Genomic DNA, 21,764 nt, shown 5'->3' on the forward strand with positions numbered 1-21,764 from the left:
CTAGCTTTATTTAACAATATAATATCATATTATTCATATATTTATTGAATAAAAGGTATAAAAATCATAACATAAATGATTAATAGTTTCATAACATGTATTGAGCAGAATAAAAACTTGTCTAGGATAATACCTAAATAACATTTTAATAAACATCAAATATCTATTCAGTAACATCCTCATTTCAACAAACTCAACCAAGCATTAAACTGTGAATTACCTATGTAAATATTAAAAATAAAACTAAATAATATATTCATAACATCAATTTATGTATATTAATTATTTAATATTGTTGTAGTACTATTCATTGAATTATATTCAGTATTTGTTATACTTTATAAACACGATCGCTATCCAATATTAATTCTGTTTTCTTATATTCTAACTAAAACTTGTTTTCTTTCATTTAATCAGAAAGAAACACTATATTCACTGTATTTAATTATTGATTGAATATGATTAATATTATCGGAGCAAAAATGGAAAAATAATGACTTTACGAGAAGATTTTATGTTATATAATATCTTAATTTTGTGCGCGGCTTTGATTGGATAACGAAATGCTACGCTTCAACCAATCAGGAATTTGCGAGGGAATCTGCTGCGTATAACGTCATTCTAGTGTCGAAAGTCGTCAGGCGTCGTAGCGTAAGGACGTACCACCCTGACGTGTGTAATTTCAACTGCGTCGTATTTCTACTTTATTTACAGGTTACTATTAGCTTCATTTAACTAATGTATAGTTATGTAATAGTGTCTTATTGTATCGAAAGTAAGTAGTTTTGAACTAGCTTTGGTAGTTTTTCTTTTTTTGTTGTTGGTCACGTATGTAACTGTTAAAGATTCTGGTAATTTATATCGCGATCATATAAATAGGTCTCGATATTCGTTAGGGAAATCGTCCGAAAATTGAGTCATGAAAAGTCAATATGAAAAACAACAAAGTTTTCGTTCTTACGAGATAGAAGGGAACGAGTAGAATGTCTCTGCCTTTGTTTGAAATATTCATAGCATGTCACATGCGTAGAATATGAAGCTTTGTGTCTTCTATGTTGATTTTTCGTGACTCAAAATTCCAGACGGTCTTTTCTATGCTTTCAGTATGAGTGTCGAAACCTGTCGATATGATCATGGTTTATATTACAAACTTTCGAGATAGATTTCGAATTTGATTACTGCTTTCTTTAATGTAATTGCTTTTAGTTTTATACAATTATTTTAAATCTTTGGTTTTCTTTTTATGCAGATCATTTGTTGATTATACAAATCACTTGCAAGGAATAGGAATTTATGGACGCCATGGTAATCAGTGGTCAATTCGACGAGTTTGCATGCAGATTTGGTATGTATTTGACTTTTAGATAATAATAATTGTAAGATGAAACTAAAAAAGTTAAAGAAACCATTTCTTAATTTGGTCATGTTAAACTATTTTCTTTTTATTTTACTCCATATTAAAGAATAAATCCTTGATTAATTTATCTTTAATAAATTCCTAGTTAACTGTTGAATTTAATGTAGACTCACCAAACTTTATTATATCTAAACATAAAACTGGAACAAACCTTTACATTTCATTACATTTTAATCGCGAATTTTTTGTAGTAAATCGTCATTGAATTTTAGTCAACAAATTGTTTTATCTCTTCGCGCTGAAGTCACAATATCAGATACGTTCAGATGTCTCTCAGTTCAAGACTAGATGACACTAGACGCGGCTTTTACGAAGTGCCATGTTAAAATACTGTCCTCGGACATATTTACTTACGGATTTTTTACTTTTTACAAGCATTTTTGAATATTTATGAAGCCTGATGTGTATTTGAATCTCTATTCTTTGGTAAAAATAATCTTTCCTCTCGTATTTTGTGCAAAATAAAGAGAAAGTTTTAATATCAGTTTCACAATTCACATATGAATATTATAATATCTTTGTAGAAGATATATCAAAAATCGACAGGAGGGGAGAGGGGGTGAATTGAAAGGCGAAGTTGATTTTCATTCTCCGTATATATTATTAAATGTGAACAAACGTGAACAACATTTACAACGTATAATCGGTCGAGTAATAATAGGATCGGTTAGAGCGTTAAGTACACGACAAGTTCAACTCGATTTGATTATCATATCTCTCGTCGCCCACTTTTCTTCCAAGACGTTAAATACGGTTTTCCTGTTAATAATAAAAGGATCGTTAAACATTCTCGGGAATCGTTATTGCGCTAAATACGACACGTTTTATCATTACATCTGCGATATACTATACGTCCAAGTCAGGTTAATGCTATTTGCTTTTGATTTTTTTGTTCCTTAGAGATACAATTCCACCATCGAGGCGAATTATTATCGCAAAACACCTATTATTTCGTTGTTTTTTATTTCTTCTTTTACAAAAATGTCATTCGCCACGATGGAAAAATCACGTTGCACGAGTTACAATTACGATTTGCGATCTCGTTTGAAGAAACAGTTCAAAAAATTGCGAGAATCGCGAGGAAACGGCTCGATAACGGATATGGCAGGATAAGCTAGGATTATTTGAATCAGCGAAAAGATATTATACAAGAACTAATAAAACGAATAATAAAATAATTTACAAAAATAAAGTAATATATATGCGCTACTGAATTACTATGACGGTTATGATTAAGTAATATTAACGTTAATTAAACAAACCTCTTAGCTTTTGATGAGTAGAACTTATTCCTTCTCGAAAACTATGATCGAGCGTCAATGTATATCATATAATTTCGTTGTTCATCAGGCTACTAACAACGAATCAAGCAGTCTATCTTAAAATGTCGATCGCGAAAAAATTGTTCATAACTGAATTTAATAAGTTATAAGATGAACTGTTTAATTTCATCGAAATATTCTACCGATTCAAATAATCCTACCTTGCCATACATCTCAAAAAGTTCTAACGCATAGTCAACTAACAGTACATTCGACCACACAATCGTGAATCTTTTTAAATAAAATACTAAACCCTACGAAAGTACAATTAACTACAATCACTTAATTACATAATTACAGAATCATAATTTACACCTAGAACGCAAGTCGAACGCAAATATGTTCGGGTCCCTTGTTTCTTATGCTTGTCTCGTTCTCGCGAGAAAAATGTTCATTTAAAAACGTCGAGTAACGTCAAGATAAATCGAACTTCTATTTATAATATTCTCCTTTGATCGCGTTTAGGCCGCCACTTCCGTCGATGAACACTTGTCGAACATCGCGTCTAACACTTGCGTGAATTTTAAATGCCTCTCTTCCGGTGCTACGGTGGCCCCTCGGCTTCCCCACAGGAATTTTATATGAAATTCCGTTCGAAACGCGTCAGATAGTAACTCGTCGCTTCTCGAGCCCTCGAGAACGATCTCCGCGTTTCTACGGAATAATGGGAGATTCTCTGCCATTTTTCGAGCTGATTCCAAGTGAGACCAAACGATGGATAGGCCACAGTCTGGGGCTGAATTCTCCCAAGGCGATAGAATTGCCGCTGCTAGACCTGATGGGGCTACGGTCCCTAAAAAACGATACGATTCAAATTTTATTACGCATCCGATGTTAAATTTTAGTTTAGATGGCCAATACTAGCAAAAATATATTCTTCCTATAATAAAATTCAAATTAATAAAAATTAATTTTTATAAACGATTTTTTTTAGGATTCAGTGTCAAGTTAAATTCGAATCGAAGATCTACCATTAAAGCAAGAGAAACTTTATTCAACGCACCAAGAATATCTTCAGGACCTCGTTCACCGAGCAAAGCGATGGGCAACAGATGTGGGAGCGTAGTATTCGGTGCCTGTGGGTTCGTGCACTCGTTCATAGCACGAAGCGTAGGCCTGAGCTTCGCTTCAAAATTAAAAGCTTCGTCGGTATGTTTCTGTCTCAACAAATGCCACGTGTTCGCCAACCTCTGTATCTGAGGCAGACACAGACCAAGCATCACGCCACAGAATCCATACAAATTCCCCAGAGCTGTCTTCGTATCTATGGCGACTTTGATCCATTTGCTGATCGTAGCTGCTCTTTCGATGGCAGTGGCTCCAGCCAGCACAGTCACTGCCACCACAAGTTTCAGACACTCGGATCTTTCGATCAAATCCATCCTGGCTTGTCGACCATGCGGCAGAGTGGCTAATTCGATACCACTCAGCCCATTTCTATTCCCAGATCCAGGTTGAAGAGCCAATTCCAGGTCGATCTTCGTTAGATGAGACGCCAAGACTCTTGGTGCCGAGTCGTGCAACATTCCAGACACTCCTCTTAAAGCTGTAGGATCTAGAGGTCTATGCTCGCCAGCTGGCAATAACAGGGTCGTAAATCCTTCGATATCCAAAGCTGTCGTGATTTCTAAAGACGGTGCAGCCACAACTAGCTGCTCTTCTGCGGATAATTCATACTCGTTGCCATTGTTCCCATTGGTACCATCATTACTGGTGTTATAATGACTTCTAATCACGACTCCTTTGATAGGAGCAGAGGAAGACGGATTACTGGCGCCGCCTGAATTGTTCGTTTCGAACTCACTGTCTCCAGATCCGTTTCCGCTGTCGCTTCCTGACGCTTGGTAACCTTGATGATGGTGATGGTGATGATGATGATGGTGATGAGCGTGATGCTGGTGATTAGGGGCGTATGGCAGCCTTGGTGGCTTTGGCGGGGCGGTACCATGTGAATTTTGATGATTCAAACTCGATGGTTGAAGAGTTGGCTGTTGCTGTTGTTGGAGAGCCGGGTCGGAAGTCACCCTGGTGATCTTCTGACGACCCAGAGATAAGGAACACGATGGTGGTTGGTTCTGAATAGGTGGAACTCGTGGTAGAGTGCTCGATTGGACCGGTCCATGGGGTGCTGCTTGTTGATTCGATGTTTGACGACTATCGTGTTGATCAGATGGATGATGTTGAGCGGTTAGAGAGTGACTTCGTTGTTGTTTTCGAGGTAGGCGAGGCGGAGATCCGGTCGATAGGGACGAGGAGGAAGGGCTAGAACAGTGTTGGCTGTTTGTTGGTCCTGCTACGCAGGTTAGAGGAACGCATCTTGGTTTTGGAGTGATTATGCGAGCGCCACTCGCTTGACTTATCGGACGGCCGCTGCCCACGTAGAAAGTTATCAGATCGGCTACCGTGTCAAACGCTTCGTCCTCGAACTGGTATTGGGCCCTTTCGTAGACTGTCTCTGGCTGAATTACTACCTGTTAGTATAGAGGCCTTTAGTTTATCGATAGTGATTATTTAGTTTCTTGATAATGGTGAGAAAAGTATAGTAAAAACTCAATTATCAAAACGTGAAGTTCTCTTATTATATTCACAGATACAGGATGGAAAAGCGAATAAAGCTAATGTGTAAATATACAAAACTGTAAGTCTATAAACATTTATGGGCTTTCCTTTTCAAAGTAAAATTTAGAAATCTTTGGTTTTAAATACAGTAGAAACTTGATTATCAGAATACTGATTAAAGAAACGGCTGATTATATCGGAACACTAATTAATAGGAAATTACAGAACGCTTGCTGGAAGAAGTTTGGAAAACAAAAACTAAAATTAAAAACTACTGCTTAAAAGCAAAGATTACATAAAGAATGCGATAGTCTTCAGAAAAACTCACCCTGTTGATGACGAAATGAAGGGGTTGCCCTTTCCATCGGACCGTAAGGACGTAGTTTCCGGGCTGGGAGGCACAATCCCGGACCAGGAAGTCACCATCGTTCGGTACTTCCGCTTCAGCGCCCTTTCGACCACCTCGAAGAGTACTACCATGATACCAAGCGTGCGATCTTAAATCTCTGGGATCCAGAAGTCGAAGTTCTCGCTCCAGAAGTTTTCGAGTCGACTCCTCGGGTGGATCCTAAATCAGATAAGCGAGAATGTGAATTTTAAATGAGAGGCTCCCGAACATAGTTTAGGACTATAGAGTTTCAGGCATTAGAAATTCAAGAAGACCCGTGGAATTAGCATTTTTTCAATATTAATGACCTGGAGATTTTATTTTTTTTATATAGTTTGACGTTTCTACATATAATCTTAAGCATTTGCTTCTTACTCTTTTTATAATTCTTAAATTTCTTTACCTTATACTAGTATTTTAATTTGATACCGCGTGGGCATACGAGTATTTTTACTATTTCTATCAAACGACTTTTCGCATAAGATAAGCTACATATAGCCACAATCAACGAAGAAATGTCTGGACGGTACGAGACCGCAAGATTGGCTTAACAAGAATAGCCTTGAGTACTCGCTCCATAAAGGGATCAACGAAGTTAGCGTTCATGCGTACAACTTATCAACGGTTTGGAGTAGAGTGTCACGCGTGAAAGTTGAATCATCGAGTCAGTAGCGTCAACGAATCAATCATCAAATTTCTTCGATGAGTCTGTCACTTTTCATTGTCATACTTCGATCAAGATCGAGCTTCGTTAGTTTGGTCATTTCTAAAAATATTCTAAACGAACCTCTGTTCAACATAAAATATCCACTATGTGATTATTTTGTTCAATACTACAAACTTACTACTTTTATGTAAACACGACTCGCGTATAAAAATATAAATTAGGTATAAAACTCATCATCAGTATCAGAGAATTATTAAAAATGATTTATTCAAACTTTAAAATTTTCACAAATCTATATCTCACTGGGGAGTGGTGTCACTGAACGAACCGTCTTGCGTATCAACAACTTTTCCGTCTATTAACGCCTATTATCACAGATTCCACGCTTTTCCGCCGAATTCTTCGAATCTGAAACGTTTCCTATAATAAATGACACACTTACCATTGGTAGATTGGAATAGTCGTTACTGTTGTCAACCCTTTTCGCAGCGGATTCGCACGCGTCGCAGTCCTCCCTTCCGTTCGCCACCTCCTCCTCCGCCTCCTCGACCTTTACCTCCGACGACCTGCGTCGAAAAAGCAACTTTACACCGTGGATCGTTCACATTTCGCCTCGGTGCATCTCTCCAACCCTTTTTCCTTTCAACTTGTTTCTTTTAACCTTCCCTCTCGTCGAAGGTGAAAGAACACACGGTGCGTTCCACGAACGTGATCGCGCGCAAAGAATTTTCTTTTGATGCCGCGAGAAATCGTAAAGACAGGGTTTGGCCACACGGCTCTCGGGCCGAGCGCGCGCACCCCACTGAACTATGTGCGTGGAAAGCCACGACGGGAGCAGGGCCGTATTTTTGGAGGATCAGAGGGGCGCCCCGTGAGATATTAATAGAACGACATGGAGACGAATTCGACTCGGCCGTCGTTCTAGCCAAGGAAAATATTTCTCTTCCTTCCCTATAGATGCTGCGATCTCGTTTGACTGGAAACCTATTAAAATTCATCCTTTTCTTGTTTTCTTCTGCGATCATTAAAACATCGTGGATTAACGTACTATTATTGTGCTTTTATTATTCGTTAATTTTCGTTAATTAAATTCGTTGTAAAACTTGTTTTATTCAAATTAAAATTCATTATTTTCTTGTATACATAGAATTTCGTTAATTTCATGTTACATACGTTATATTTCAGCTACGAAAATGAGCAAAGATAGCATTTACTGTAAATTAATCTTGACTTCTTCAGATTAGAAAACTGTCAAGAGTTCAAAATAATAGACAGCTATCTCTTAGAAACAGCTAAAGTAAAAATAGTACTCGATTATGGTATACGACGATCGAAGGATTTATTAGGATGATCGATTGATGAAGATGATTCAAAGAAGCCAAGTTTAGTTTTAAACGATTCAACGGTGCGTTTTATTGCATTTTTAATATGCTAAGTACGTTACTGCGTACCTATGGTGTCTCATCGCGTTCTCACCCACGCCTGCGTTTTCTCCGTTCTCGAGTGCCTTTCAACATTCGAGTTGACACCGGTCGTTCGATCGATGAACTCGAGCGCGAGATATTCTCCCGATTTTCGAGGCTTTCGTTGATTTCAATGGAGAAATTCAACGTTATCGCGATACCACGTTAGGCCTAGTTGATACACGCGAAAGTTATTGATCTGTTCAGGAACAGGGTGTTGCATATGGGGGTCTGGCGCGCCTGCGTGAAATAGGGGCGCTCGATAAGTGTAATAAAACGCATCTGTGCATTTGTTTCGTTCGTACTGAGCTTGGAAAGGCAGTGCATCGTTCGGTGATCGATGTAAGGGCGCGAGAGTACTGTCTCAGGTCTACGACAGTATCAGGTCCGTTTGATAATAGTCCGTGTGACTGTTAATTAATGAAATTAAGAATAAGAGTTGTTAGTAAATTAAAATGATTACGCCAATAATATAAATCAGTTTATGGGGTTATAGATCTGTCTGATTTAAGAGTAGGGGAATGTTTCTTGGTAAACAGTAACAAACGATTCCACTTGCAACGACAGATGCATATTTTTCTACGTCACCCTACTTACGAATAAAAAAACAAATTTAACCGAGCGCCCCAATATGTTCTAAATATACGAGATTATTTGGTTACACGTGGTGCAACATGTGGACACCGCCTTTTGAATGAATACAAATATTATATCTGTTAGATCTATTTCTATGGACTATCCTACATAGGTATCAAGCTATGATTTAACATCTTTTTTTCGAATTAAATTATCACAATTTATTTTATACGCGTCTGATATCATTTGACGCGTGATTCTATTGTGCGATTGAAAAAATTGCGTATAGCGTACTGTTTGATAGTATCCTTTTTTCTTCTTATTTTTTTCGCGATAAGGACTGAAGCATCTGTATAAACTTATAAACATAGCATGCGCGAAACATAGCACACATGCGTTTATTTAAAAATCTTGTCATTTTTATCATAAATACATGCCATCAAGGTCAATCGATCACTCTAGGATGATTTTCGTCAATTTTTTTTCTTATCTTTCTAAATTCCTTACAGAATTTTACTGTTATCAGGTATTAAATTTTAAAATAACAGCTTATTGAAATGAATCGGGATGTTATATCTAATTTTTTATGAAAAATTATAGTCAAAATACGAAGATTAAGAATCATATATAAAAATTTGTCTCGGATAACTTATAGAATGTTATTTCTTTCTACTGTTTCGTACGCGCCAGTTGTTACATTTTGAGTCTAACAGTCTACCGTTTCGAACTGCAACTGATTGCGTGACGAAAACAATTTTCAACTGGAATTACACGTAGACGAGAGGGATACGTTTCGCAGAAGTATGCAGCGTTTCTTATCGTCCCTAGCTATAATGTCAACGCGACAGAACTTTACTCGCGTTATCAGCGATTCGCGCGAAAGTGCACGCATGCGCATCGTTCTGTGTAACACTGCTCCTGGTTTTACCTATAATCCTCCCCATCATGTTCATAGAAACTTGCAGAAGATCTATGAAAGTACTCATTCATTGAAACCACCAGTAATTTTCGTAAGTTAATCGACTAGATGAACTTCTTAGTTTGAGTGAATTATTTTCTGTGAATCTGTAGGAATTATTCGGATAAAAATCTTTTCTCTGACATCTGAACGTTCTATCTTGGTAATAGACAAAGCAGTATAAAGAATTTAAAAAAGAAAGAAATAAGAAAAGAAATAAAATGATATATCGTAGAAAAAGAAGTAGCAGCAAAGGGAAGTAACGCAAAGTTACCGCAGAAGAGGATTTCAGCAATGAAAAAAAGTCAGTGTAAAGAGCACAAGATGATACCTATGAACTTAAGTACACGATTGAACTAAATTTAACGTGATGACATAATGATTTATGCTGAAATTTTGCAATTTACTCAAGTTTCGGTCAATTCGTTCATCGGCATGCTCTATCATAACTTCGTCGCTTGACCGATTTCACGACTTCCCTGCAACATGGAGGCGCTACCGTACCTTAATTATACCGATCATTAGCATCATCATACTCAATCCCTGCTCAACATAGCGTAAAATGAATCAATTTCCAACGTCACTTTACACTCCGTTAACCACGCTCGATTTAACGCTGCGTTTAACTTATTGAAATTCATATCGGTCAAGCTATGAAGTCATTAACGATCGAAATGCCAGTTCTTATAGTTTTCAACGATGCAATGTTCAGATAAATCTCGACATGAACGGGACAAGGATCGGTCGATGTGCTGTCGCACAGATTTCCGAAGGGATTACGAAACAGCTACAAGTATCGCTGGAACGTTTATAGTTTCCCCCATTGTGCTGTCTTTCCGCTATGGGATTCCCGACCGGCCGAGGGAGGACATCACTTTGAAAGGCAAAGATCGAGGAAAACCGGTTCAGGACCTGCCGGCTCTATTATGCTCCCGTACCGGTATCCTCGGTGTACCTCCAACAGACTAATTCATAACTTATAACGCGAGAATTTCGACTCGAATCCTTTTGAAAAGTCCTTCGGGTCTTTTTAGGGTTCTTCGAACCCATGTTATTTTAACATATGTATATATGTGAAACTTGAAACTTGGGAGATTAGTTGCGTTGAAAGTATACATTTTCAATGTTGGTTATCGTTAACACGTTGAATGCTATGGGGGTCACCGGTGACCGGCGCACCGAGATTGTTAGAAATACATAATTTGAACAAATGTCAATAGTTATACATTTTTTATTATTACCATCGTTACTACAATGTGTGACGAAATTAATGCAATATAAAACATATAAAAATAGTTTTATTTGTACATGAAATATAGATCTATTATGTGCGTCCCCACCAGTGGCCGTTGAACATGAGAAAAATCCGCTTTTTCCATGTTTTATCTTAATGAACAATAACCCTAAGGAACGTTTCGACTTGAAAGATGTTTAATGGCATTTAAGGTCCTTGACCTTAGGTAGGTTTATGGTACAACCCGCGAACAACATAGAACTATTATTTAGCAATTCGAAGAAACAATATGAGATAATTGATAATCGTTGAGGATAAGTAAATCGAGCGAAATTGCACTAGAGCGTCATGGGGGTCATCGGTGACCTCAGTGAGATAAATTTATTAATGATGATTATACACCGTATCATATCTCCTGTATGTAATATTTCAACATTATATGTATTGCATAATAAAAAAATTATCGTGGCGCCACGGCCAAACATTGTGAAACTGGTGTAACACTTAACGTGTTAAACATACAAATCAGTATAAGGTTATGAATTAGAAGGAATCTAAAGATCTAGGGGACGTAGATTGATAAACTTGAAGATATTACTCTTCGAAATTATGGATTATTAAAAATTCAGAATTGGGTAAGTAATATAAATATATGCATAAAATTCAACTAAATTGAACAATTTACGAAATAACCGGGAATTTTAATTTAAATTAAGCCATATATGAGCGTATATGTACATAACATTGATTTCAAGTAGTCGTTTTATCGAATAGAGTGTTTAGTTTATGGTTAGTTAACACACCACTCGAGTTACCTTCTGTTCTCCTCGGTCGGATCTTCCGGCGACGGTGGTGTCACAATGAATGATGGCTCCTTATGAATAATTGCTTCCGGCTGTAGGTGGATCGTGTGTCGCTTCTGATGGAGTTCCTTACAAGAGGTTGAAGATGATATGCCGTTTCTCTTTCGACGACGGCCACTGGCGCCTAGGTTTTGTAGGGTGCCCATAGATGGAAACCGGAAGCTCCATGCTATGCCTAAAGATTATCGAAAAGTGTGTTATTACATGCAGTTGTTTTCAGAAATAAACAAACTCTTAACTTTCATCGAGAATCATCCGAAAAAATTGGAATCTTCTTTAAAATTTTTTCAAAGTGATTCTAGATGAAATGTTATTAATATATACACATTTTAATTAAATTATCATATATCACATATCAATATCAAGAAGAAAGAAGATTATAGAACTGTACATCTTTATAGAAGAACACTATAGCTTCGATATGAAGAACAAGCTATTTCGCCGAATCTTCTCTTGCATCTCAGTAATCCTATTACTATCAGAAAACCAATTCTGTCAAATTATCGAGCAAGGTCATTTGCTATACTTTCCCTTACAAAGCTTAGTAACTCGAAAAAGGAACAATCAACCTCGACGAAAGAAACATCACTTCCAACTTGCGCTAACATCTATTACACATTTCTTAGTGATTCATATTCCATAACGTTCTCATTTGCTTGCTGTACCTAGTCTCATTATAATCTATCATTCCATCAAGAATACAAATTAGCTCGTTCCTTATAGAGAGCAAATCGAATCGCTTTGTTTTTCATCGAGAACCCGTAAAGATCTCTATGCAAAGAAATTTCTAACTCATCGATCATACGAACGACAAATTGCCCATACATTTGCCGATACATAGGTAATTTAAGAAAAACTTGTTAATCTGAAGTTCGAATCCTTCGTCTCTAATACTCACGCATGCCGGTACTTTTCCGCGCGCGATCCTTGTCGCTTACGATCATCGCTATCCGTGCCACTTACTGGTGGACGAATCTTATCAGCTCACGTTTATGTCACTCACTTTCGTTTGTTATTTATTTGTAATCAATAACTTTGGCCGTGTGGTCAGTGTGCAAATCACTTGGACGAATGATAGCGTTTAAAACCACTCGCTCGCGATTTGCTATCGCCAACAGAGATGCCAACGCCCCTCCATCGCGATTACGTCAAATGGTTTCATCGGGTTTCGTGTACAAACGATCGGTGCAGTTAATGTCTTTATCGGGGTTTCTCTTTCGCCTCTCAACAAGGCAGGCTATGATCGTAGTCGTCCTATCAAGGAATTTTATCTAGGAATTTCTTTATTAGGTAACTACTATTTTCTTAAATCTTCGTGGAATTGAAGTTTTTATTGTAATTGATACAGAACAAAAAGATATAGGAAATTATGTATGAATATGAGCACTTTAACGAGTCCTGTTGCGAAAGATGCTTTTGGGATGTTTTAATGAGTTTCCCGACTCTGATCTCAGTTTTATTTGTCGAGATAGGAGCTTCTTGCACCTGCTCTCATAATTAGTATTACCATTCCTTCTATCTTTATATGATTGAAATCAAAGTCTCATCTCTCCCTTGCATAGACTACATCCTCCACTGCATATGCACTTTTCACTATACTACCCCTCCTCTGGTCTCAGTCCCACCTCAAACGATCAAACCATTCACTTTACATTTTACACTATGATCAATCCACCTGTCGTTCATTAACCCCAAAAATCAAAAAATGTGTCGTTCCGTTTCAATCATAAATGAAACGTATGCTAGGATCAGTATCACTTTCGGAAAATGTTGCTCAGTACAACTGGGCTCGTCCTTCTCTGGAATTCTGACCGGATCACTGCATCGTGTTCACGGAGAACGCGATCGCAGGTGCAGCCACGAAACAACCGCGCTCGTTATCGAAGTCGTGGAATCTTCCTCGATTGTTCATCATCGATTTAATGATTCCGATTTGAAAATCGTTTTATACGCGGTACACGCGAGGTATTACGTTTTTATTCACTCGTACCCACATCTGACAAGCGGATCATACGTGGATCCTTAGAACAGTTGGTCAGAAACTGAAGTGTTCGGCTCACTTTCGCTTCGATTCGTTTATCTTCGCTCGCCTTCACACGCGCGGATATAAACCTGTTCTCGAGCCTTTCCAGTCGCGGATACGAGACCATGTTCCCCCGTTAAACTTCGCGATTTTTCGCCGGGTATTTCTAGACAAGCAAAGATGCTTCTCCTCGTCTTCGTTTTCTCGTTTTCCGCTACATTGGACGATTTAAAAGAAAAAGAGAAAGAGTGCTGAGTAGCGAATTGTACGGCAGTTGCGTGACTCGGAATGCATTCTTCGCCACGAAAGTGTACCTGTTTCAGAGCATTTCCAAACAACCGTTCCGCTCTATTTTCAGGAACACGGTTCGAGCACCAGCTGCACGTAACAAAGTTTCCTTCGCTCGTGGGAAGGACCAGTAGATTGAGATACATATAGAAGATTTTGCGAGTAGTTTCTTCTTTCGTTATTAAACTGGTGCATATTTGTTGAAGTAGAATAAAATTTTGATGAGTAATATTGGTTCACCAAATTCAAAGGTCACACAAACAATATTTTCATACGCATCAATTTGGTATATTTGAAAAATATTTTTACTGCCTACCATCGACTACGGATGTTATCTTTAATTTTGATGAGATGGAAGTTTTGTGTTAAAACTTTTAACCGTGTACACATTTGAAATTATTGCCAAGAGTTTTGAAACGAGGATGAAGAAATACATTTACTAAGCATTTTTAAGTATTTTTATCTCTTCATCATTTTTTGCTGATTTGCAACACAGATGTTTGCATCGCAAATGTTCATTCATTTACGTATGCATGAGCTGTCGAAATGACTATCCGACGTTTAATATAAAAATTCCAATGTTCGCATACGAAATAGTAGAATTTCGCATAATAAAATAAATTGACGAATCGTTAAATTTCATAGTAACAGACATGCATCATTCGATCGTGATAAGAGGAGACGTGACTAAAAATTCTTCGGGCTCGAAATGTCAGCGATAGATCAACGCCGACGGGGACAATGGTCCATTCATTGCAAGAATATGCACGTTTATCGTTTCCTTTCAATCGGTAGATCTGCATAATTGACCTTAATGTACTCTTATCCATAATTCGTCAAAAAACCAATCACAAAAGAAAAGGAGAATCTTTCAACGCGCCATTTTTTTTTACTCTTATTGACAAACTATTCGTGTCTTTTTCAGCTATAAAAAAAATCAAACTTCATCTTTTTTCTCTTTGATCCTTTTCTTTTAACTATATTTCCTAACTTAAGTATCTTTATTAAATAAAATTGCACATCTTTCGCAGCAAAGTTAGCGTGTTTTATGCCAATTAACATCTTCGCTTTAAAAATATAAATTCTCATAAAATATTGGCATGATCTATATATCTCTCTGAGAAATAACAGGACTGCACAAACACAATCTTTTTCTTCTTTCGAATATTCTCATAAAGTACTGCGTTTTGCTATAAAATAATTATTGTTTCATGCGTTAATAAATGAACACGAAGATACGACACGTAATATTACACGAGGATACGACTTTGCATGAAAATAGCCTTTTCATAGGATTTTACAGAACGAAGACATTCGTAGAAGACCATAAAAGCTATTCTAAACACTACATTTACGCTTTCACTCTTCTCTCGACTGGCACGAACTCTACTCTATTCTACACATTTTCTCTGGCCACCCGTGAAGTTTTAAGTCTTCCTGAAAATTTCACCGTGTGCTTGAGAAAGAAAATTGGAGGGTAGCCGTGATGGGAGTTCTCGAGCCGCCAGAAGAGCCTAGGACATACGAGGAAAAAGGAGAGCCTGGACAGTCGAGAAAAAAGGAGAAGAGCGAGGCTGGTCGTGTTCGAAAAACACTGCCGCTGGAATGCAGGTGTGTTTTGCGCCGCCCGCTTATTCGCTCGCTCGCTTGCTCACCGACATCATACCTGGCGACACTGATAAGCCAACCGCTTATCGAGATAACTATGCAACGTTTGGAGAACCATTATCGACCGAAAAAGTCGCGATTAGGTAGCTTTACCGAGCACGAACGAAACGAACAAACCACGGGAATATTTTTGCCGATTTTATGCTTGATGCTTGATTTAAATAGATCTGTTATGTTTTGCTTGGATTTTTGGCGATGTGTCGAACATTGGATGAAAGATAATCTTTTTCTGGACATTTCAGATTTGATTTAATTTAAATAAATTCATTACTTTTTGTTCGGCGTTTGAGTGATATTTATCGGATAATTATATTCAATTGATTGAATAAATTTTGATAAACTTGTCACTTTTTATTCTTATTGGATTTACATCTGTGAAAATATCGAGAGAGAATATTATAGAAATTAAGTGTTTCACGGAAGTTTAATACACATATATCATATTTAACTTGATCAACAAATTGACTGAATGACACTGATTCACCTGTTGCTGCAGCTTCATAAATGTTTCATTGGCGACGAGAGTTCGAAATTTGCAAAATCTGCATATCGTCAAATGTACCGTATACAATATGAACAAGAATATTTCTCTTTTCATTTGTGGTACATTTTTACAGCCAGTTACTCGCGAAATCGTTGAAAGCTTCTCGTTCTATAACTTTCATGAATATTTCGATTTTTCGTCTGCGCATTTAAACGGAAGTCTTTGAATTTAAATGCAGACGAATTTTGGAGAACTTTGTTAAAATAAATTCCGTTATACGCTAGCTATATCAGCTCGGTTGAAAGAACACGCGCGCTTTTCTTTGTCATCGAAAACTGAGCGTTCGACACGGCTGATTCTTTGCGCGTACTGTTAAAAAACAAGTTTTATTCACGTGCGTAAAACGTGCGTGGAGATTCCCCCGTTTCCTTCGTGGCTGCGTAATTATATGCGCGTTTACCTCGCGACGGGAATTACAATCGGACTCAGTTTGTACACAGCTGACAGGGACGAATGAGTCGCCGAGAGTTTCGATCGACGCGTAGAGAAATCGCGAGATTTCAAAATTTCAAATTACATTCCAATCCACAACCTCGATGCAACATAATCCAAAAAATGTAGGAGAAAATTTACGAAAGTATATAATTTTAAATTTAGTGCGTTGGTCGACTCGATTTGATTGGCCGAGTTCTCGAAAAATGTCGAGCAAGTCCACTATTTAACGTCTGATTGCCCCCGTGTGCTCCGTTTACACGTTTCGCGCGCTTAAATGTCCTTAGAGACACGCGTTTATCTCGACGTTTGGTCGGTGCAAGCTGCGTTTATCAGCCGCAGCCCGCGCAAGAAGGAACTACCGTGCGACCTACATCCCACGTTTAGCATACTTCGTACCAGTTTCGATTTTCAAATAAAACTCCAACGTGATTCTCTACACGTGTATTTACTTACAACGCGACAGCCCGCGAAGCGATCGTTGCGTAGGCGGAGCTTCACGATAAACCGCTGATATGCCAGGTGACTTATCGCGATGTTTCGTTTCGTTTGTTTGGCCAACGATTTTTCGTCCCAGCTGTTGCATAACTGAATTAATATTCGAAGTAAAAGCGTCCTGGATTCTCTTGCATGATAATTTGTTAATCACAATTATATTAACGAACTGACAATTGCAAGAAAATTGATCAACGCCGTTAACTTACGACTTGCAAAATTTCACTAATAATGTTGCTTTAATCACGCAACACGGTGCTCATTTCTTCTAGCCAGGATTAGAGGATATTTTTTTAGTACATATAGTCTTTCATGTAAGTTTCTGTATACGCAAAAAGGGCACTTTTATGTAGATAAAATGACATCAAAATTTACCGCCAAAGTTAGCGTGTTTATGTTAAAAAGATCAAGACTCGTTTTAAGGACAAAAACAGTTCTGACAAAGTATTAGCATAACCTGTAGTTCAAAATACTAAGATGTACAAATATTTTTGTCTCCCTATTCTGTCTACATATTCGTATAAGAATTATACCTACTTTCTATAATGTAGAAATATATATATATTATTTTTACACATTTTTGCATTAAAAATAGCATTTTTCCAGTGTGTACGAAGACCCTTGTGAGAAATTATAAGGAATTAGTTTGTATACATATTCTGAGGATAATCTGCGGAGAAAGTTAGCTAATTGGTTATTGTATTCTATAGATTAGAGGATCTTTTAATCATTACCTTAATTAGACTATTGTCGAAACGATAGGCTCTTGATTTTTTTAATAAAATTAATAAGTTCGACTAAATTATAAGTTAAAAGAAGAATTAAAAATTCAGTGGTACAAACGTTGTTAAATATGTACAAACGTAACTTCACGTGGCCGTTTTACGCTTGACCACGAGATCTCTCACCGATATCAGTCTCGACCGTCCATCATTGAGCACGTGCTCCCTGAATCACGGCGACTCATCACTCTCCTTTCACCGATCGAACAAACCACTCCCGCATACGCATAAAACACTATCATCAATCTCCTTCAAATCCTTCAAACAAAAACAAAAAAAAAAAGAAAAGAGAGAAAAAGCACACACTTCAATAACAACTAATACAGTTCCTTAATAACTCAAAAATTTGTTCATCCACGTTCAAAACACGTTGAAAATCCTCCACTATAACTTGCAAATGGTACCTTTACCTGCATGAGCTTTGTATTGTACAAACAATGTCCACATTTCGATTTGAAAAACTCTTCGACGCAAAGAAACGAGGAAATAAAACAAACAGGACAGTAAATTGACTAAACACGAATGACTTTACACATCGTATAGCGCAACTAGCGTGCACGTGATTCGAAGGAAGAAATTTCAATGCCGAAGAACAAAGCACTGCTTCGAATAGAAAAATTGCTGCAAAAATCAAATCAAAGGAACAGAAGGAAAACAAATTACAAAATGTAGAATGTGACACTAACTCTGGCTTCTGCGGGACTTTAGTTTGCTGGCGGTTTTCCCCATTTTCCGGGTGGATGCATGCCATCGGATCTCACGTTGCACCGATTCCTGGTATCGTCGCGTAGAGAAGGCTTCGGCCACGGTTAGGATGCGACCGTCGTTGCGACCGTAGCATAATGCGATACCGAGCTGACTGACTGACCGGCCACGAAACGGAACACGAGGGGACGAAACCTCGATGGTCACAGAAGTTGGCTCCGATCGTCGTCGGTCGACACACAGCCAACGAGCGCCGCCGCTAGGAGAATGTCAGCTCGTGGAGAGAGGGAGCGCAGGCCTGGTCTGGAAGAAGATGGAGTTCCTCGTTCGTTTGAACGAGCAAACGTTTGACAAAACGAGACAGAGTAACAAGAGAACGTAGAGGAAGAGAGGGGAGCAGAGTCGTTTAATGAGATAGGATGAGCACACGAGTCGGTTTTATTCTGACTGATTAATAAACGCGACTAGACTATCGTAGACAGATTGGGTAATCGATGGAAGGGCTCGGATGGAAGGCGAAGCAGTTTATCTTCTCAGGGAGTTCTGTACATTTAGTTGGTGTGATTAGTTCTTTTAAGAGAATTTTTACCGAATTTGACTATAGGCATAGGTAACTTAACTTTAAGTATTACGTTGGCGTTATACTATGGCGCGTTGCATATATTTTGTCAAGCTTTCGAATCTTGAAATCTTTGTAATATTTTTATGTTAGAATAGATCCAGTTAGTTGTGATTATATGTCATATGTCTATGTGGGTTTTAGGATGATTTTGTACATGAACAATTTATTTTTCGTGTTCAGTTTGAATTATCTTTCTAGTAGCCAGTATAGCTATTTTACTTTGGTTTGTTTGATGGAGACTTGAAAAGCAAAGATGAGGATTTTTGATGAGCGGAAATGGGAACAGGCGTTTCGAGAGACTTTGGAGGGGTTGAGCTATGCGGGTTGAATGGTAATTCGATTGGAAACGGCGTGGAGAAGGAAATTAGAGTAGAAACGATCAAGGAAGCGTTAGATGATCGGCAAGTGTAGGAGTTTCCTTTTCTGTTGGCCTATTTTCTGAACAATGTAGTTCACTATAATTAGACAAGGCTTCTATTAACCTGTTAACTGGATAGTTTCTTTAAATAGAAAATTCTATAATTACGAAATTAAATATCAATAATAGGGACAAATGAATTTTAGTTAGATCACTTTCGAGTCCTTGCAGGTATATGTATATATGTATAAATATATGATATGATCTGTTTTGCAATAAAAATGAAATCATACATAAAAATAGAAAATAAGACCTTAAACTACATATTTCTTTTTCCGTGGAATAAGAAGTTGTAGATATAGAGAACTTAATAAACTGAATACTACGAATCGTCTTAACGCGAAATAATTAACTATGACTGGAGAGACAAATGAGATTGAATTGAGTGATCAACGATGATAGCAAAAAGCTGTACAACGATTCTGTTGAAATATGGACAACTGCTTTATACAGAAACTAGACCTTTGTAAATAAAACTGTAGTTAGAAAATCCGAGATATCCAAGTGCATATACCCATTTACGTGATCAAAAAAATATATGGCAGTTTGTCACACGTGAAAGAATACTCTGCGTGGAAAACAGAGAGGAATGCAATGTTGGAAGAGAGAGAGGGACGGAGAGAGTGAGAGAAAGAGAGAGAGAGTGGGAGAGAAACAAGCATGCAATTGTATACATATGGCACGCCAATGGCACGGTTGGCGATAGAGACGGAGACAAAATTGTGAAGGAAGCAGAACAAAGAGGAACACACAGATTATGCAGCGACACTGCCGGCTGTTTAATAAGCGATATCGATAAAAGTGTAAACAGAGAAAGGAATTCGTTACCGCGAGCGATATACTCTTCTGTACATTTAAAAAATATGTACCACGATGAAATGTACGTTTGTTTTTTATCGGATTTACACGAGGAAAATTCACTCTCGTTTCGTAGACGCGAAGAACAAACGACTATAAACTGAAAACGTAATTGACATGATTTTCTCATTTTACGGAATAATTTCGTTTTGAATAGAACGTTTCATTTAAGGAATAAATTGCAATTAAATTTAAAATCACAGGAAACTGTTTTGAAAAGTACAACGTAACTCGATATAAAGAATTATTATTTCCGTTTATAGTTGATGTTAGATTGATTCGTAAAAAAAAGTAAAAAGAAATGGTCGTATGGAAGAAGAGAACAAGGTTTTGAAAGAGTAGTTTATGGAAAAAATAGTAGGAAAAACACGCGCAACCGACAAGTGTTCCGCACACGCGGTTAAACAACCGTGTCGTCATCGAGATCCCGGACTCGTTCCAGCCGACGGACGTTACTTGGTTATTTACGATCGGGAAAAAACCGGAATGCATCGTGTCCAGCGCATGTTACAGCAAGGACACGCGCGAAAATTATGAATTAGCTGCGTGAAATCGTTACGACTACACTGTTAGACTCTGGATTCCCTTCAGGACTTTGGTTCCATCGTTATCGTCAGCGACGTGGTACATATTTTTCTGCCACAACATATTACATCATTAATTTCTACAACAAATCTAACAGAAGGAACTTTTTATTATTTGTGACGAATTTCTAGGAAAGGGACTTCTTTAACGATTTTTATGAGATTTGTTTATACGTTTGAACAATACGAAAAATAAGAGAAACGAGGGATTGAATCCGGATGGCCTTTAAAAAAATAAGAAAGCTGACATTCGTGTTTTACCATGTGTTGTCGAGTAAAGCGAATTCACCAGAAATAGACTAAACCGTGAAAATGTAAAGTATAGAAAATAAATGCAGTTTTCTACAATTTATTTTATTTGCACGAGTTTTAATGCTGGTTGATATTAATATTACTCCAACGAAAAAACATTTATACAAAGAAAAACACAAGAAGCTGTTAGCTCGTAAAAAATACTATACATCACGCAAGTATAGAGTATGAGATGCAGACGTGGGGTTTTATACAGTTCACTCTTTTCATAGATTTTCTGACGAGGTCGAGGTTTCTATCAGAGAATCGATTCGAGCGTGTAGCATAAAGAGCTCTCCGAGAATTATTGCTGGGAGCTTACGTCAGACACAACGGTACAAATTGCTGGAAAGAAGCAAGGTTGCTGCTATAATTGCGCGATCATTCAGCGTTCCCACTGACCGAGCGTTTTCATGCGTGTCTACGAGTTGTAAAACAAGGATATACTTAATAAACCTATTTTTGGTCGTCGGAAATTTGATACAGCTGCTCGAAACGTATGAACTTCGAGACCTTTCAAACTGTATTTCAATTAACAAGTAAGCGACTGCGATCGACGATTGTAATTTATCCTTGACACTTAATGATTAATGACTGTATTTCTTGA

The 21,764-nt window shown here is 37.7% G+C and overlaps 2 protein-coding genes across 7 annotated transcripts; one reads left to right on the forward strand and one right to left on the reverse strand.

Annotated features, from left to right (window-relative positions):
- Window positions 1-588: 588 nt before the first annotated feature.
- On the forward strand, window positions 589-10,567 carry LOC117232977. 4 transcript variants are annotated; one of them, XR_004493236.1, is made up of 3 exons: window positions 589-775; window positions 1,250-1,345; window positions 3,674-3,755. XR_004493236.1 is itself a non-coding variant. In XM_033492800.1 (2 exons), exons 1-2 carry the CDS (start codon window positions 9,196-9,198, stop codon window positions 10,317-10,319), a joined length of 486 nt encoding a protein of 161 aa, XP_033348691.1. In that variant the 5' UTR covers window positions 9,051-9,195; the 3' UTR covers window positions 10,320-10,567. The 4 variants fall into 4 exon arrangements, 1 of the variants encoding a protein (XP_033348691.1); XR_004493235.1 differs by lacking the exon at window positions 3,674-3,755 and adding an exon at window positions 10,041-10,567 and having other exon boundaries at window positions 598-775; XR_004493237.1 differs by lacking the exons at window positions 589-775; window positions 1,250-1,345; window positions 3,674-3,755 and adding exons at window positions 8,070-8,201; window positions 10,041-10,567.
- On the reverse strand, window positions 1,995-18,635 carry LOC117232976 (breast cancer anti-estrogen resistance protein 3). Of its 3 annotated transcripts, none has more exons than XM_033492798.1 (6): window positions 18,366-18,635; window positions 11,400-11,622; window positions 6,796-6,919; window positions 5,627-5,866; window positions 3,743-5,210; window positions 1,995-3,532 (listed from the first exon to the last, which is right to left on the reverse strand). In XM_033492798.1, exons 1-6 carry the CDS (start codon window positions 18,406-18,408, stop codon window positions 3,201-3,203), a joined length of 2,430 nt encoding a protein of 809 aa, XP_033348689.1. In that variant the 5' UTR covers window positions 18,409-18,635; the 3' UTR covers window positions 1,995-3,200. The 3 variants fall into 3 exon arrangements, with proteins under 3 accessions (XP_033348689.1, XP_033348688.1, XP_033348690.1); XM_033492797.1 differs by lacking the exon at window positions 18,366-18,635 and adding an exon at window positions 12,346-12,490; XM_033492799.1 differs by lacking the exons at window positions 11,400-11,622; window positions 18,366-18,635 and adding an exon at window positions 7,805-7,974.
- Between the last annotated feature and the right edge of the window lie 3,129 nt (window positions 18,636-21,764).

The sequence above is a fragment of the Bombus vosnesenskii genome, unplaced genomic scaffold (assembly GCF_011952255.1).
Source record: "Bombus vosnesenskii isolate JDL3184/JDL3185 unplaced genomic scaffold, Bvos_JDL3184-5_v1.1 scf7180000013294, whole genome shotgun sequence".
Classification (NCBI taxonomy): Eukaryota; Metazoa; Arthropoda; class Insecta; order Hymenoptera; family Apidae; genus Bombus; species Bombus vosnesenskii.

Excerpts from the sequence above, each read along its gene's own strand:
- LOC117232977 (XM_033492800.1), top strand. The coding sequence starts at position 9,196 with ATGCAGCGTTTCTTATCGTCCCTAGCTATAATGTCAACGCGACAGAAC. Across the intron at positions 9,403-10,040 it reads TGAAACCACCAGTAATTTTC|TTTTCAACGATGCAATGTTC; the intron begins GTAAGTTAATCG and ends CAGTTCTTATAG.
- LOC117232976 (XM_033492797.1), bottom strand. The coding sequence starts at position 12,391 with ATGATCGTAAGCGACAAGGATCGCGCGCGGAAAAGTACCGGCATGC. Across the intron at positions 6,920-11,399 it reads CCGACCGAGGAGAACAGAAG|GTCGTCGGAGGTAAAGGTCG; the intron begins GTAACTCGAGTG and ends TTTTCGACGCAG. Across the intron at positions 5,867-6,795 it reads ACTATTCCAATCTACCAATG|GATCCACCCGAGGAGTCGAC; the intron begins GTAAGTGTGTCA and ends TATCTGATTTAG.